Here is a 14842-nt window from a genome sequence, read left to right as displayed (position 1 = left end):
GGACTGAAAATCTGTGGCGAGATCCAGAGTCTGATTAGGCCAGACGGGCCTGACAGATGGACAGACCAGATTAGGCATATAGACATGTATCAAACAAGGCGGGACAACGCTCATGTCCGAGTGCTGTCTGACCCCTGTGGAGAGGAGGGTGACAGGCAGGTCAACGGCTGGTTTCAAAAAGCAAGCCCGCTCCCATGTGCATAACAGACATCAATACAAATTCAACTTCAAGTTCAAACTCAGTGCGTGAGCAGAGATCTGCTGAGAGGACATGTTAGGCTTGTTTTGTACTTTTACATAAACCTATACAGACATATACACAAACACAGGCAGAGGCGTCAGGAGCAGTAACCTTAGTTAGCTGATAGTGAGGCTCCATCTATGTTTCTTATAAATGCACAGTTCTACTGTAGAGAGTGAGCACACAGCTAATGTCTGCTTCAATGCAAATGAAATGTGATCACAAAGTGGATCACCATGGTCAAAGTCTAGTGTAGTCCTTTGGCCTCATAGCTTCATCTAACATGCTAAGATGTAGCGTGTCCAAATATTCACTCATGGAAGCATAGAACACTTATCACATAACTGCAACATATTACTTATTTATAAATATTTATCCTTTGTATTACTACTATTATTACTACTACTAATAATTGTTGGATTTAGTTGGTTGCTGAAGGTTACAACAGGGCAACAGCATCTGACTGCCCCCTGCTTGAGATGGACACTTAAACTTTTATTTAGAGAATTCCTGTCAGGCAATTTCTCAAAGTGTTGAACCTCGCTCCATCCTCGCTTGTGAACAACTGAGCCTTTCCAGGATGCCCCTTTCATACCCAATTATGATCCTATCACCTGTTACCAATGAACCTGTTTACCTGTGGAATGTTCCAAACAGGTGTTTTTGGAGCATTCCACTACTTTCCCAGTCTTTAGTTGCTCCTGTCCCAATGTCTTTGAAACATGTTGCTGCATCAAATTCAGAATAAGCAGATATTTACAAAAAATCAATGAAGCTGATGAGGTGGAATATTCAATGCACTGTCTTCGTTCTGTTTCAGTTGAGTATATGTCGAAAAGGATTAGAAAATTATCACAATCTGTTTTATTTATATTTTACACAGCGCCACTTTTTTTGTGCAAGAAATGAAATGCCTCAATGATGTAACATTAGAAAATATTAATGTTGACAGACAGATATAAAACTGCCTAACAGAGGGAAAGAAAAAGAGAATAAATTGGGATCTCTGTCAGACAAAAGTGGATCCCCTCTGCTCTGTCCTTCTCTATTTGTGGAACGGCAGTGATGGATTCCATCTTGTCAGCCCCCTGTGAGCCATCGTGACAGTCGGAAGTCACCAGAGGCCGAGAACGTGTGACTCACAGATTCTAAAAGTCATTGTTGCTCCGCGTCTGACTCTGACTGGAGACGATGAGTCTCTGATAGGCCTCTGTTACCATCACTGCCGCCAACAGGCTCTTTACGCAGCAATTACCAGAGCCTTATTTAGGCTCACAATTACATGAATCCAGACCTGCTCTGTGTAAGAGCTGCAGTCAGGCTCGAGGAGGATGCAGCTGCAGAGGTTCATCAGAAGTTTTACATCACTGGTAGTTTTTCAAGACTGAGAGAGTAAAAGGGAGAAGACCGAGAAAGAACAAAACATTGTGAACGGTACAATTGTGCTGAGTCGTAAAGGAAGACACAGATAGTTAAGTTTGGGGAGCACCTTGTCAACCAAATATGCCTCAATATCATTTCAAATATTTCAGCATCTGTACCAATACAATACTTCAGTGTTGGTTGTAATTATTTTTGGTACCATACTTTGAAGAGTATAAATTCCTTGCATGTGAAACAAGTGAAAAAACTTGACATTGGAAATAAACCTGTTTCTTATTTGCTTCACATGCATAAATTGAGCAAAACTGTAATTTAGATGATGAAATATCTCCAGAAAGGCTAAGTAAACAAGACTAACCAAGCATTTACTGCTAACTTAAATCCTTGATCCTTTGATCCTTCACGGGTTTCAGTACTTCTATGTCTACAACACATTTCAGGCAATAATCAACAAGTATTAAGGTTCAATACTCGGCTCTACAGTAGTTATGAGTCTTAAACAGGGTATTTACAATGTGTGTCATGGCAGAGCATACACTGAAAAATGCTATTTGAATTTAAAAAGCTTCAGCTGTGTGTGTTTGGCAGCTTCTCTGTTGTTGTTTTCTGTCTGCTCAACCATGATAGCCTATCCCCCGTACAGTGAAAACAAATGAGAGCTAAAAAACCCTCATCATCATCATTTTGATCCCCTGTTTGGGATCATCCAGGTTTCTCAGTAGCAAGACTGAACACAGTCTACTGGACAGAAACACTGTTGATGTTTAATTGAAGTTGGATATGTCTGAAAAAAACATCCAACCGCGAACTCTTTTACAACATCAAGCACCAGAGTCTGTCTATTGGCTATCTGTGCAACATTTCTAAAGGCTTGTGTCCATTCAGCATTTGTCTCTGGCAGAAAAGCAGTGGCAGGGCGCTGGGAAGCACTGGGATGAAGACAAAGAAATGCTATAAATACCCAAGAAACAGCAACAATAAAGACAATATGGCAAGACACAAGGACATTACAAGAGGACGTGCAATGTCAGCAGTCAAAAAGTACTTGGTACAATACATTTTACCACCCACTACACTACCTGCGGGTGCTATCACTATGTGAAACTCATTACTACTGAAAAGAACGGCCAGTCATAAAAAAATGCAAGGCAGACTTTAAAAGTATGGGGTCTTCAGAGGTGGAAGCAGTAAAAAGGAAAACATTTTGAATCCATTCAACAAAGCAAATATGGCGGCAAAAGTAAAATTTTATCCCTATTTAAATTGGACCCAAAAAACTATGGCTAAATGCTAACCCAAACAAGCACGCAGACACGCTCACATTGGCAAAGACACCCACAAATCTACACTCACACACATACCAACAAATACAAAAACACACACCCACAGGATGCTAGGAGAGCGGGTGGGGTAAGGGGGTGAGCCACGAGTCAATAAACCCTGTGTAATCTGTTCCCTTTAGTGGCATAAACCATCTGAGAGGAGATTACAACCGTTCTGCCAAAGTAAGAACATGCGAGTTCCTAATGGACAGAAACACTGAATAGAAACACCAACACACAAACACACAAACAAACACACACACACACAAACATGTGTGTGCACCTTGGCGTATACTCTATGAAGAACTGTGGAGAGTTAAGTGAAGTGTGCTTCAAGACTGCCATGACTCTTGTTTTTAAGATCGGGCTGCATGACTTTAATACAAAAAGGCTCTTTTTGACTTTAGGGAGAGCGAGACAGAGAGATACTGAGAGTGAAAGAGGAAACGGAGAGTATTTCTGCATGTTTTTCAGAAAAGTACTGATTATCATGACAGGCCCACCCTGGACTTGGGCTCCTGCTGAGGTAACTAATGCGCGGCATTGTCAGTTTGTGTGAGATTACGCATCATGGCCTCTAAGAGTGGAGCTGGAGGAGCGGAGGGGGTAGGACAGGAGTTGTTGAATGTGTGCGCTCCTCTGAAGAGCTGGGAGGGAGGACGTGTGGACAGGCAAATCAGAGGACAGAGCGGCTGCTGCATGTGTGTGTCGTGGGGGGGAAGAAGGGACGCTGACTTTATGCATCATTAAGCAGGTGGACTGAGAACACCAGGCAGAGCTGTCACTGTGGAGGGGCGCAGAGCAGACATCTGGCACACAATACAGGACAATACACCCACATGTTAGGAAGAGCTGCGACCAGTTTAAGCACACGTCATCGGGCTAATTACTATTTATGGATCATCTCAAGCTAATTACAGTGCAGTGGTTATAACAGACCACTGTGTTTATTGTATAAAAGCAATGTACTTCTCATGCTTCATTCGATGAATGGAGTCCTTTGGTCTGTTTTTCTGCACCCTCATCTGAACTCTATTCATTTTACTAGAACCAGAATAAGACAATGCTCAGATCATTACAGATAAACATCTTAACCAAATAATCTGATATTAAGGTTGTAATCGCGTCAAGCATAACTTGATTAACAATGCAAGATTAATCTGGCAGTATACCTGAAACAAAGCTGAACCTGGTGACATCTCCCTGACAGTGAGGTGGATTTCTTACTGCCTCAGGAACATCATAGCAATGCATATGGTAAATGTAGTCTTCTATAAATGCTAAAGTTATTACATGATCTACAAAAGTATCACGTACTGACTAATTACTTCTTGAAAGCACCTGATCAGGATATGCACTTGACCGCTTTTAGCCTTACTGAGCTTGGATTATGAAGAGGTGGTAGTCATGTTTATGCACACAAAAATATCATTGGGCCTGCATTGTCACGCATGTATAAAATGCAAAATACCTAAACATGTAGAATTTCAAATGCATTCGTCATGCCCTGAAATAAATGACACCAATTTGATAATCTTGTGATGGTTAATTGCATTGTTGCTGCATTGAACTGCTCTGCAGGCATGATGGATGGACGGAGTGGATTTTTAATCAAGGGGGTCAAGTGTTTTGGAAGATCACAAACCATCTGGCACACAACCACCTCCTCATCTATTACTCCTCATGCACTGCTGGGAAAAATGAATGTCTCCCTTCTGTCTCCTTGTTTGGTTTCAGGAATAATGACACTGTCTCTCTTTGTGTTTTTGTTGCAGTAAAAACACTGCCTAAGTGCACCCAATCTCTCAAACAACACTCACATCTTATTTTATCATGCATAAAGGTAGAAGACATTAAACTACAACTATAGACAGTTGTAAAAAATTGATTGTGGATGAATGGACAACAAAGTCCCTCCAGCATTTATCGACTACAGTATATTCCCACATCTACAAACAACTCATGTAAACTTAGATTATCAGCCTTACATTATTGATCATCACCTCAATCTGGCTATGCTCAGTTACTGAGTTACTTGTGTGCATGCAAGCTTACTGATTCTAGACTCTGACTTCACACTGGATAAAAACAAACATGGCATGCGAGTGAATGCATGGGGTGACTCCATGAAACACACACTGCAGGCACACGCTGGCTCAGCTTCCCTTCGTTAAAGTGGCTGTCGGAGGCGATACAGTAATCCTGTTTTAATGGCCGTGCCCCTTCCCCCACCATGAAGTGATGGCCCCAGACATACCGCCGCGCCTCTCTTAAGGGAGAAGTGTCAAAACCAAGTCACCACTATTTCCTTTGCAACACATTTGACGGCGGTCACGAGCTAGGAGGAGAAATCCAATCCTTGTCCCCTGTGCGATCTCTTCTGATTCAGTAAGGTGTGTCACTGCTGGCGACTGTGTATGCAAAGTTTTAAAGCCATTTGTTCATATATACAGGATGGAATCCTCAGGAACCAGCTTTGGACATCCATTACAATAAACCAATGTTTGTCTTCTCACTGTAAAGTAATGCCAATCTGGAAGGATTATACCTCATGCTTAATGTTATCTATGTGGATTACAGAAGAAGAAGAACTGAATGTGCCCATTGTACGAATAATGAGGGCCTATAATTAGACTCAACACTACTCCGCTGTGGAATGTTTTTTTTTATTTTCCATTTTTTATTAATAAGGCTCCTAATATCAATGAGCAAAAGGAACAGACTCACAGTTTGCTATAATATGACCTATAGCATAATCATACCACAGAATATCTGGTATAACAGCTGCTGGCATGTTGTCGAAAGCCAGGCAGGGTTATAGACATTAATATCGACCTATTGTTCACTGATATCAGACAAATAATTTACAAAATAATTTGCCTAAATTAATTAAGATTTTGAAATGCACGTATGACTGATCTTTTAACAGATTTACAATGCAATGCAGCTTCTCAAATGCAAGGATGTTCTGCTTTTCTCTGTTTTAAATCATTGTACAGGCTGCCACTAACAACTATCTCCATTATTGATCAACCCAACGATTATTACTCAATAAAGCAACTAGTTGTTTGGTCTATAAACTGTCTATATTGTTGTAAAATGAATATCTTCAGATTTTAGCGGATTGGTTGGACAAAGCAAGTTCTGAAGATGTCACATTGCATTCTGGGAACTTGTAAAGGCTATTTTTTTTAGTATTTTGGGGCATTTTATCCTTCATTAGAGAGCCAACAGTAAAGAGATGACTTGAAATGAAATAAGTGGAGAAAAAGATGATGATGATGATGCACCTTAAACCAGGATGCCCAGACGGCCATTTGTCACTATTTCCTGATATGTTATTGACCAAACTTTTAATTAGCTTAAAAACACTCAACAGTTCAACTGATAGTGAAAATAATCCTTGTTTGCTGTACAACCAATGAAAACAGATATTTCCAAAAGCTAAAGAGTGAAAATAAGGGCGGCAGCTGAAAAGTTTGGTAGATGATGCAGCATGGTAAAAAAAAAATAAAAAATGTATAGATAAATAAATAACAGCAAACTTTCATATCAGCCAAACTAGGTGGAAACATTCATCTGAAAACAGACACATAAACAGCCAATGATAACCACTTAGCATCACTCATTGTGATCCAGGCGGCACGAAGCTACTAAATAAGTGATGAGAGTGGAGAAATCAGCCGACATTTTTTTTTTCTACTACATCAGATCACAGAAATAGATGTGAGCACAGACTGGCATGGAAAATACAAAGCAGGAAAAAAAAAAAAAAAGAAAAAAAAAAAGAAACGTTCAGGTGAGACTGAAATCATTTCAAAGCGGACAGGATCGGGCGCTCAGCACTGTCTCGCACTGTTGTTGTGAATACACCTGCTCCGTACTGTCCGCTTCTCCGACCGCTGCATGTGAAACTCACCCACGCCAGCGGATCACAACAAACAAGAGCGAAACACGGATAAACACAAAGCGGGGGACAACACGCACGCACATGCACCACGCACGGCTGCACAGAGAGCCCCTGCATGCCCGTCTTCTCCCTGGCTGAACGCCTGCTGTGAGCGGACACCACCGGCGTGCATATGTAACAGTTGTGGAAGGCAGAGAGAGATGGAGGCAGCCGACTTCCGCCAACAGCTGCTCAGCTTCAACTTCGCACGAGACACAGGCAAAGGGGGAAGGGGGGAGTTGAGCTTGACATGACAACAAGGCTAAGAGGCTAATTTTAAAGCTATTTTCTCTACATGAAAAGACACCACCTTTTCTCACTCCTTTCACGCACGCACCAACACACGCGCCCATCCTCACGCGCACCTCCTCCTCCTCCTGTCTACTCACCACAGCTGTCTCTTAGCGGGGAGGCAGTCTTTGTTGGAGGCTGTCACTCCCATGGCCATCTGCATCACCGTGATATATTTCTGGTACTTCATTTTGTCCTCCTTTACTACTACCGCTACCGCTACTGCTACTGCTACTACTACAACTACTACTACTACTACTTCCACTGTTACTTCTACTTCTAGGAATCGGCGCGCTACAAAAGCGGCACAGGTGAGCGTGCATTCAAAGGTCTGTTATTGTCCCCTGGCACCCGCGGCATCTTCACTATCAAAAACGCCATTTCCACGTCTGGAGGACTGCTGACGGGGAAAATGTTCCCCGAGGAGCTCAACGAAAGGTACCACGCCGCCGCGACCCATGTCTCTAATCTCATTAGAGCTCAGAATAGATTGGCTAATCCATTCAATTTTAGTCAGGACCGGGTCATTGTTGTGGTTCGCCTCGTAGCGGCCACTTTTCTCTTTGTTTTTCCCCTCTTTTTTAGCCGCGGTTTGTCTCTGTGGAGTAAAAAAAAAAAAAAAAAAAGAGTCAAAGAGAAAGAGACAAACAAGAGTCAGAGATCGGATGCAGCGGCCGTGGCACCCAAACGTCTGCGAGGTAGGAGAGAGAGTGCGCGTGAATCCAACGAGAGAGAGGGAGTGACAGAGGAGGGAGGAGGAGGAGGAGGAGGAGGAAGAAGAGGAGAGGAGGAGGAAGAGAGAGGCAGCGATGAAATGGCTTAAGAGGGGGGAAACCTACTACTGCTGAGTAATTTCTCAGTGTTGGACATTTGGAGGCAAATGCATCGTTTTGGGTGTTTTTGAGGTGTCATTGTGTCCAGATTGCTCCACGAGGCACCATAAAAGCATTAAGGTTGGGGTTGTTAGAAAGCACTTATGTGATGGAACTGGAGCTCAGAGAGGATGGAGTGGAGCAAAGCAGCGGTAAAGACCCACAGCAGGTGTTCACAACCACAATTCAGCATCAGCTCTGAGGTTTAGCCAAACTGAGATGTCAAGTCATGGAAGGCAAAATGTGCTAAAGGGCACCGCAAAGGGAACGCAACACCCTGAAGAGCAGGAACAAAACAGCCCATTACACAGGATACCCATTCCCGTCCATGCTGTTTTTACTTTTCCATTCATTCTGCACATTTCTGTGCTTGTACGTTTGTAACAGTAACACAGATGCACCTTTCTGTACACTGCTTAGGACTTCTAGCATTGTCAGTAGTAGCTCACTTTCATTAACGTGCTGCACCATCATTTGTACTTTGCACTGTTTTTTTTTTTTTTTTTTAGTTTTTTCTACATCTTCTGTCATTTTATTTTACTCAAATATGCATGTATATTTCATCCAGACTGCCAAAGTGGCTGGGCAGATGTGTTAGAGTTCATTTAGAAACAGTGAGTCCGTTACATAGTTTGTCCACCAGAGAGCGCTGACAAGTTTATTTGTCTACTATAAAATGCTCTGTACGTACAGTATCCTGGTCTCAGTTATTTAGAAATACAATTTAATGGACCCCAAAAAATTGCTTGTTATATGTTTATTTTAAAAAAAACTAATATAGATATATAATTCGATCTTTTCTAAATCTCTCAAATATCAGCCCTATAAGTCTGGTATTGATCAGGCCGTCGTAATGTTCATTTCACTATGTGTACCATGCAAAGATAAATAAAGTTTCATTTTATTTTAGACTCTTGTGTTATTTTCGTCTCACATAACTGCTGACCTTGTTGCTTAAATCTCAGCCTCCTTAAGTCGCCGCACAGTCCTGCTCTGTAGGTTTGACTGAACGAGGAGGCGAGTCGACATGATCTTATTGGCGGCTCAGTGAAACTGAGCCAAGCAAAGCTAATTAAGAAACTGCTCAGAAAGGATAAAGGTAAAAGTAAAAACAATCCTTTGTTCCATACCTTGGCCATTTCGTTTATTACTTATTTTATAATGCTTAATAGTAAATGCAAAGTATAACTTCCTAAAATGTTTGCTACAGTAACTGAAGCAGTACAGAGGCTGAACAAAATTACAAATATGTAAGGATTTTTAAGTTGATTGAGGGATTAGTAATCGTGTTTTGTTATTCTGTTATCTTCAGGTCTCTAAGTTGACTTTTTTATTTTTTTCCATGTACGCTATCTCTTGACTGCCAACCCGCAAAGTACTGCGAGGTTCAGGTTACTTATACTCACCCTTTAGGGGCTGAGAGTTCACAGAGCCTCTGTAGATGCTAATCAATGTAACAATTGATTTGGTGTCAAATTTAAATGAGGAGTAAACATGAGTCTTTAGAGAGCCCTCAAGGACGAGGGGGACATGAGAGGAGTCCATGTGCATAAGATCTAAGTTAAAGTGATTCCCTATGCGCTGGTGTGTTTATGTCTGCACGGCCTCTGTCAAAGAGGCAAACAGTGCTTTCTTTAGGACTGGAGAGTGATTAGGAGGAGTGTGATGTAACCATAAAGACTGTTCAGACTCCTTCTGTATAAACTGCTTGGGCAGTGCCACTAACATTTAAACAAGTTGGCAGTGACGCTGGAGAGCATCCCACGTTTTCTACGATGAAACTGCACCATGAGGTGAGACAGCACGTCCCTGTCGACTGTATTTACATATTTGGTGAGACTAATAAACAGAATGAAGGAAGGGAGAGCTGCAGTGTGTAAACCAGAGTCGTCTTGATACGGCCCATGCACCGGAAAAAGTAAAATCGAGATATAAACTCTATATCAGGAATGAAAAACACCACAATAAAATTGCCAAGGAGAAAAGTCAGGCATGTGCAAAGGCAGGTATCTCCTGTTGGATGGGGCAAGCTGGTGAGCAGCTGGTGGGGAAGGTCAGGGGGAAACTGCAGTTATCAGCACTGCTTGATATTGGCAGCCATGAAAACAACAGAAAATTCACCAAAGAAATGTCAACACAGCCCACATCGCCTTTCCTCCAACTCCTCTCATGTTTGTTTACAGTTCTTGGAGTTGGAAAGAGGATTAAATAAACACACACACACACACACACACACACACACACACACACACACACACACACACACACACAGTGGCACACCAGTGGCCTGAAGGAGACCGAGGATGGTGAGGTCACCACAGCAGTGATATGGTCTTTAGCCAGAAGGACAGAGGAGACTGTGAATGACGCACAGCCCTCAGCACACTGTCAATATTCTCTTTAATCTCTGTCGATAAATAACATTTACTGCTACTTGGTAATACTGCCTTGCAAATGGACTCCATCAGCCCCAAAAACCCCAAAAATAGATTCTCTAATCTCTAAAATAACATACTGTTACTGTTAAAGTGCTCAGTGTGTAGCAAGTGCCAACTCTTTCTGTGCTAATTTTGCTGGCCTCAAACAAAAGAGTTTCTCAATGGTTCAGTTATTTGTCATTTGTTTGATGGCCCCAAGCAAGTGTCTGCAGAACGGATTTTTAAACTTGCTTCATAAAACTACATCAAGAGACTATTTCATCGTCTTTATAGTCACAGATATAAATGGCTGACTCGAAACCCAGCTGTCATAGTTGTGATATTATGGTGAGGGAGAGACGGTGAAGAATACTGGATTGGTTTAAGAGTGAGATTTCCCTCAGGAGCAGCAACCATCCAAATGTGTTGATCCCCCCCTCACCATAAATTACACTATCCCCTGGCCCCTGGCCACGATTAATCACATGACCACAGCAGCCAGATTAAATCTGTAGCCTTGGACTGTTCTCCTGTCTCACTCTCTCTCTCTGCCTCTCTTTCATGCACGAGGCATACAAATAACAAGCACACAGGATGAGCACACTCAACAGCTGAGCACATAGTAACACACATGTGCAGACAAACTGTGAGTGTGTCATCACAGAAATTAGTCACTGTGTGGATGGTGTGTGTGTCATCATCCACCTGTTATGCGTTAGTACTTGCACCGCGATCATACCCTTCCTGAATGCTGTCTGTAGGCGACGGCTCTCCAGGCTGGATGCATCCTGTAACTCAACACTTCACTGCAGAGCTTTAATTTCGCCACAGCAACACCGGCCGTGGGCTTGGCTAAGGTGTCCCTGACACATGATACGCTTTCATATTCGAAAGCAAAATCATGAACAGGCATGACAAAAAGAGCCATTTAAAATAATGTTAGCTGCTCCCCTACATTCACACACGGTCTTTGACATGTGGGAAAACAGTAGGATTACTAATTTGAATGTAGGATCATCAATCCACGTACTATATTACAGCGTGTGAATCAAAAAGGACGGTGGTTTACAACACGCCTGTTAGGTTAAATGTGCTTCCTTACATCAAGCTCGCCATTCATTTAGACTGAGGTGGAAGGCGGAGAATTACTACATGGAAAGTGTTGCTAAAAATGGGACACTGAAATAAGTGGAAGAATGTCACTATGGAGAACATCCTTTTTTAATTTGGTTTGTAAATGGTGAGCTAAAATTAGATCTAAGATAGCACTGGGTCCATTTCCAACCTGATTTGGGATGCAAGCCTAATAATGGTATAATGCTGTAGTGGTCTAATGCTATTCTAGCAGTTACGGCTATTTTTGTTCAGAGAGAGCACAATTACATAAAGAAAAGCAACAGATGTATGTGGGAGGTCTAGCAAAAGGTAATTCACAGTGCCTGTCCCTAGTTTATAGGTAAGATAAGCAGGAACATAAGGACAAATTGCTGGCGATGGGATGGCAAAAACAAAGTACAGGTCTGCACTGTGATGTACAGAGTGGAAAAGAGCTATAACTAACAGCAGCATCTGCATGATAGAAACCCGCCTGTGACGTGTGTGAGACTTGCCAGAGAGCAGTGATGTGATAAGAAGGCACACATGGACTGCCAGACATGGAAGCTGCAGCGGATGCATAAAGCATGAATCAACCAAGGGTAATATGTAAATGAAACAGTTCCTGAAGTGAACGTGCCTGCTGTTGTCTCCAAATTGCATGTGAGATGCACGGGGCATGACTTAGTGATAAGACATGCGCACGCTATACTGCTTTTCTCTCTGGGCTCTGTCTCGGGCCGAAGCTGGCGAGAGGAGGGTAAAAACAGAGGCAGCCATGTTAGCCCCAAAGTCCCTCCATCTGTTGCTAAGTAACAGGTGGAAACTCAGCATCTCACAATTTTAGGGTAGAGCATGGAGGTGGCGAGGTGTTGGAGGTTGAGCGGAGTGCAAACAGAGGGACCGGGAGTGAGTGCCAGGAGCCCTAGATACTAAATGACTGCTGTTGCTGCTCGGACAGTGATTTATGGTTCAGCTTCAGGGGTGTAGGGGGTGCAGGGAAGGAAAACAAGGACAGGTCTATATGAAGAGAGGTATATATGTAAACAGATATTCTGCCTGACAGTTGCAGAGAAAACAGCATTTTCACGGTAACTTTGCGTGCATGTGCGAGTCTGTATAACAGTATGTGTTTACAGGCCGTAGACAGCGTTACCTGACAGTGAAGTGAAGCTTTGTGCTCCTGTGCCTCCACTCAGCAGGGCTTGACACCAGCAGCTTCCTCCCCTCCTGCCCTCCCACTGTCACCTTTATTAACAGTCTGCCAGGTGGAGACTTTCTCTCCGAAGTGTCCCACTGTAGCCTCAGATTTGCTGAGGTAAGTGATGAGCAGAGGCACAAAGAGCCCGTGGGAGGAAGCAGCTCTCCCTCCTGTCAAGAAACACTGTTTACAGGTAACACACAGCACCAATAGACACTGTTTACCACATTACAATACAAAGAACCTGAGTGTCGGGTGGTCTGCCCTGTTGCTGACATCTGTAACTGTGAGGATACAACGTGGATGCCTTTAAGTCTGCCATCCAAAGGTTTGACTTGTTTTTTGGGGGGGGGGGTTTTGAAATGCTATACAGGAAATGGACACGGAGATGTTTGGTTAAGGTTTCAGTTGTGTATGGGTGTATTCTCTCCAACACACTATTCAACTGTCAGGCTGGGAACTCGCTGCACATTAAGTTCAGCTGCTGTCATCAAACAACTTTTTTTCAGGCTTGTAAAGATAAAGCAGATTAAAAGTCACAATATAAAGTCAGCCTTCCATAGAAATCAAGGTGCTGCTGTTGGGAGGTACCAAGGATCTACACAGCATGAGAAAAAAGACGAAGGAATACAGAATAAGTAATAGATGAGTTCTGGGATAAGCTCCCCGGTCTTTAGTCAAACCCCCCTCGGCTCAACCTTCAAATAACACTCCTGAGGTATTAAACATTTGCTGAATGACTTGGCAAAAGAGATGTTACAATCCATGGATTCATGTTACTTAGTGAAGGTTGACAGAGCATAATGGCTTCTTCTTCTTCTTTTTTTTTACAGTGATGCTCTGCTTGACATTCCCACAGTTGTACAGATACACACCTGGGAGCTGCTCAGTACAACCACAGAGAGGAGTTAAATGTTTTTCAACACTGAAAGGGATATATCACAGTCACAGTTTGACTTTGATTTGCATTATCATCATTTTATCCGCTTTGTCTCTACCATTTCTTTTGTGACTGGTTATATCATGAGACATGAGTGAATTGTGTTTTTTCTCTACAAATCATGCATGTAGTCAGCTGTGTGTTTGTATACAGTACAGTGCTGTGGGTGCTGCCATGTGTACGTTGTGTAGACTGTCGCTGTGCATCTTATCACAGCGATCTCAGTGAAGAGTGAAAATCGACTATTACACCATCTGTGTATGCATACATTCATGTAAGCAAAGCGCACACAGTGTCAAACTGCTGCTGTAGATGTGCTGTACTGCTTCAACTGTAAATAAATACGTATCTCAGTGTCACGTTGTGTTGATTTGAAATAAAGTCTGATTTAAATAGATGACTGCTCACCCGATGGACTTCTGCTGGAGGTGCTCGTACTGAGATAAAATGTAAAACAAAGTGGGAAAAACATCCAAATGCTCGGTGATGTGATCATTCACTGGGGCAAGCTTTCAGTCAGAGACCAAACAGAGACGGGAGACTTCAAAGAGGTCTCTGACCAAAAGCTCACCTGTTGTGGATGTGATATAAACAAAATTCAAATGGGAAAAATAGCATTAAAGATTGTATCCCAGTTCTTTGAGGTTGCTGAACAAACACAGTGTTTTTCCATAAGTAAAGCTACAAATACAATGGTGCAGACAGGTCATAGTGCATCAGCGCTAAAGGAAGCTTTCTACTGTCAAAACATTAAAGTCTGAGCTATTTACGCACACTCTGATTACTGTCCCTTAAAGATTGCTTGGTCATGGTCACAACCATGTGCATTATTCATGCCACAAAGTAGCTATTAACTGGAGTCTTTAGATACAGCTTTACTGTAGCAGAATAAATATTGGGATATTGGCTTTGAAATTGAGTTAAGGCATAAATAACGATGTGACATTTTGACCTCTGCAGGCCTCTGCTCATAATGTGCGTCTCTTGTGGTCACTGATTAGTTGAATCATCTACAAAATGAATGAGTAAGGGTTATTTGTTTCTGCACAGCCTGAGCCCTCTTGTATGAACTTTTGTTGTACAGTTTCCTATATAAAACTGGGCAAACCATTAAAAAAACTCCGCTGTGTA

The 14842-nt window shown here is 42.4% G+C and overlaps 1 protein-coding gene across 12 annotated transcripts in view; it reads right to left on the bottom strand.

Annotated features, from left to right (window-relative positions):
- Nucleotides 1-7898, bottom strand: part of tjp1a (tight junction protein 1a) — a 95047-nt gene extending 87149 nt beyond the window's left edge. For 11 of the 12 annotated variants that reach the window (XM_076729306.1, XM_076729314.1, XM_076729384.1 and 8 more), the window contains exon 1: nt 7285-7898. In XM_076729306.1, the coding sequence (XP_076585421.1) occupies nt 7285-7376 (92 nt within the window). In that variant the 5' untranslated portion in view covers nt 7377-7898. The remainder of the gene's footprint in view (nt 1-7284) is intronic. The other variant, XM_076729392.1, reaches the window with a different exon arrangement.
- Nucleotides 7899-14842: the final 6944 nt, after the last annotated feature.

This window comes from Chaetodon auriga, chromosome 1 (genome assembly GCF_051107435.1).
Source record: "Chaetodon auriga isolate fChaAug3 chromosome 1, fChaAug3.hap1, whole genome shotgun sequence".
Classification (NCBI taxonomy): domain Eukaryota; kingdom Metazoa; phylum Chordata; class Actinopteri; order Chaetodontiformes; family Chaetodontidae; genus Chaetodon; species Chaetodon auriga.
This window is presented reverse-complemented; position numbering and strand designations above follow the sequence as displayed.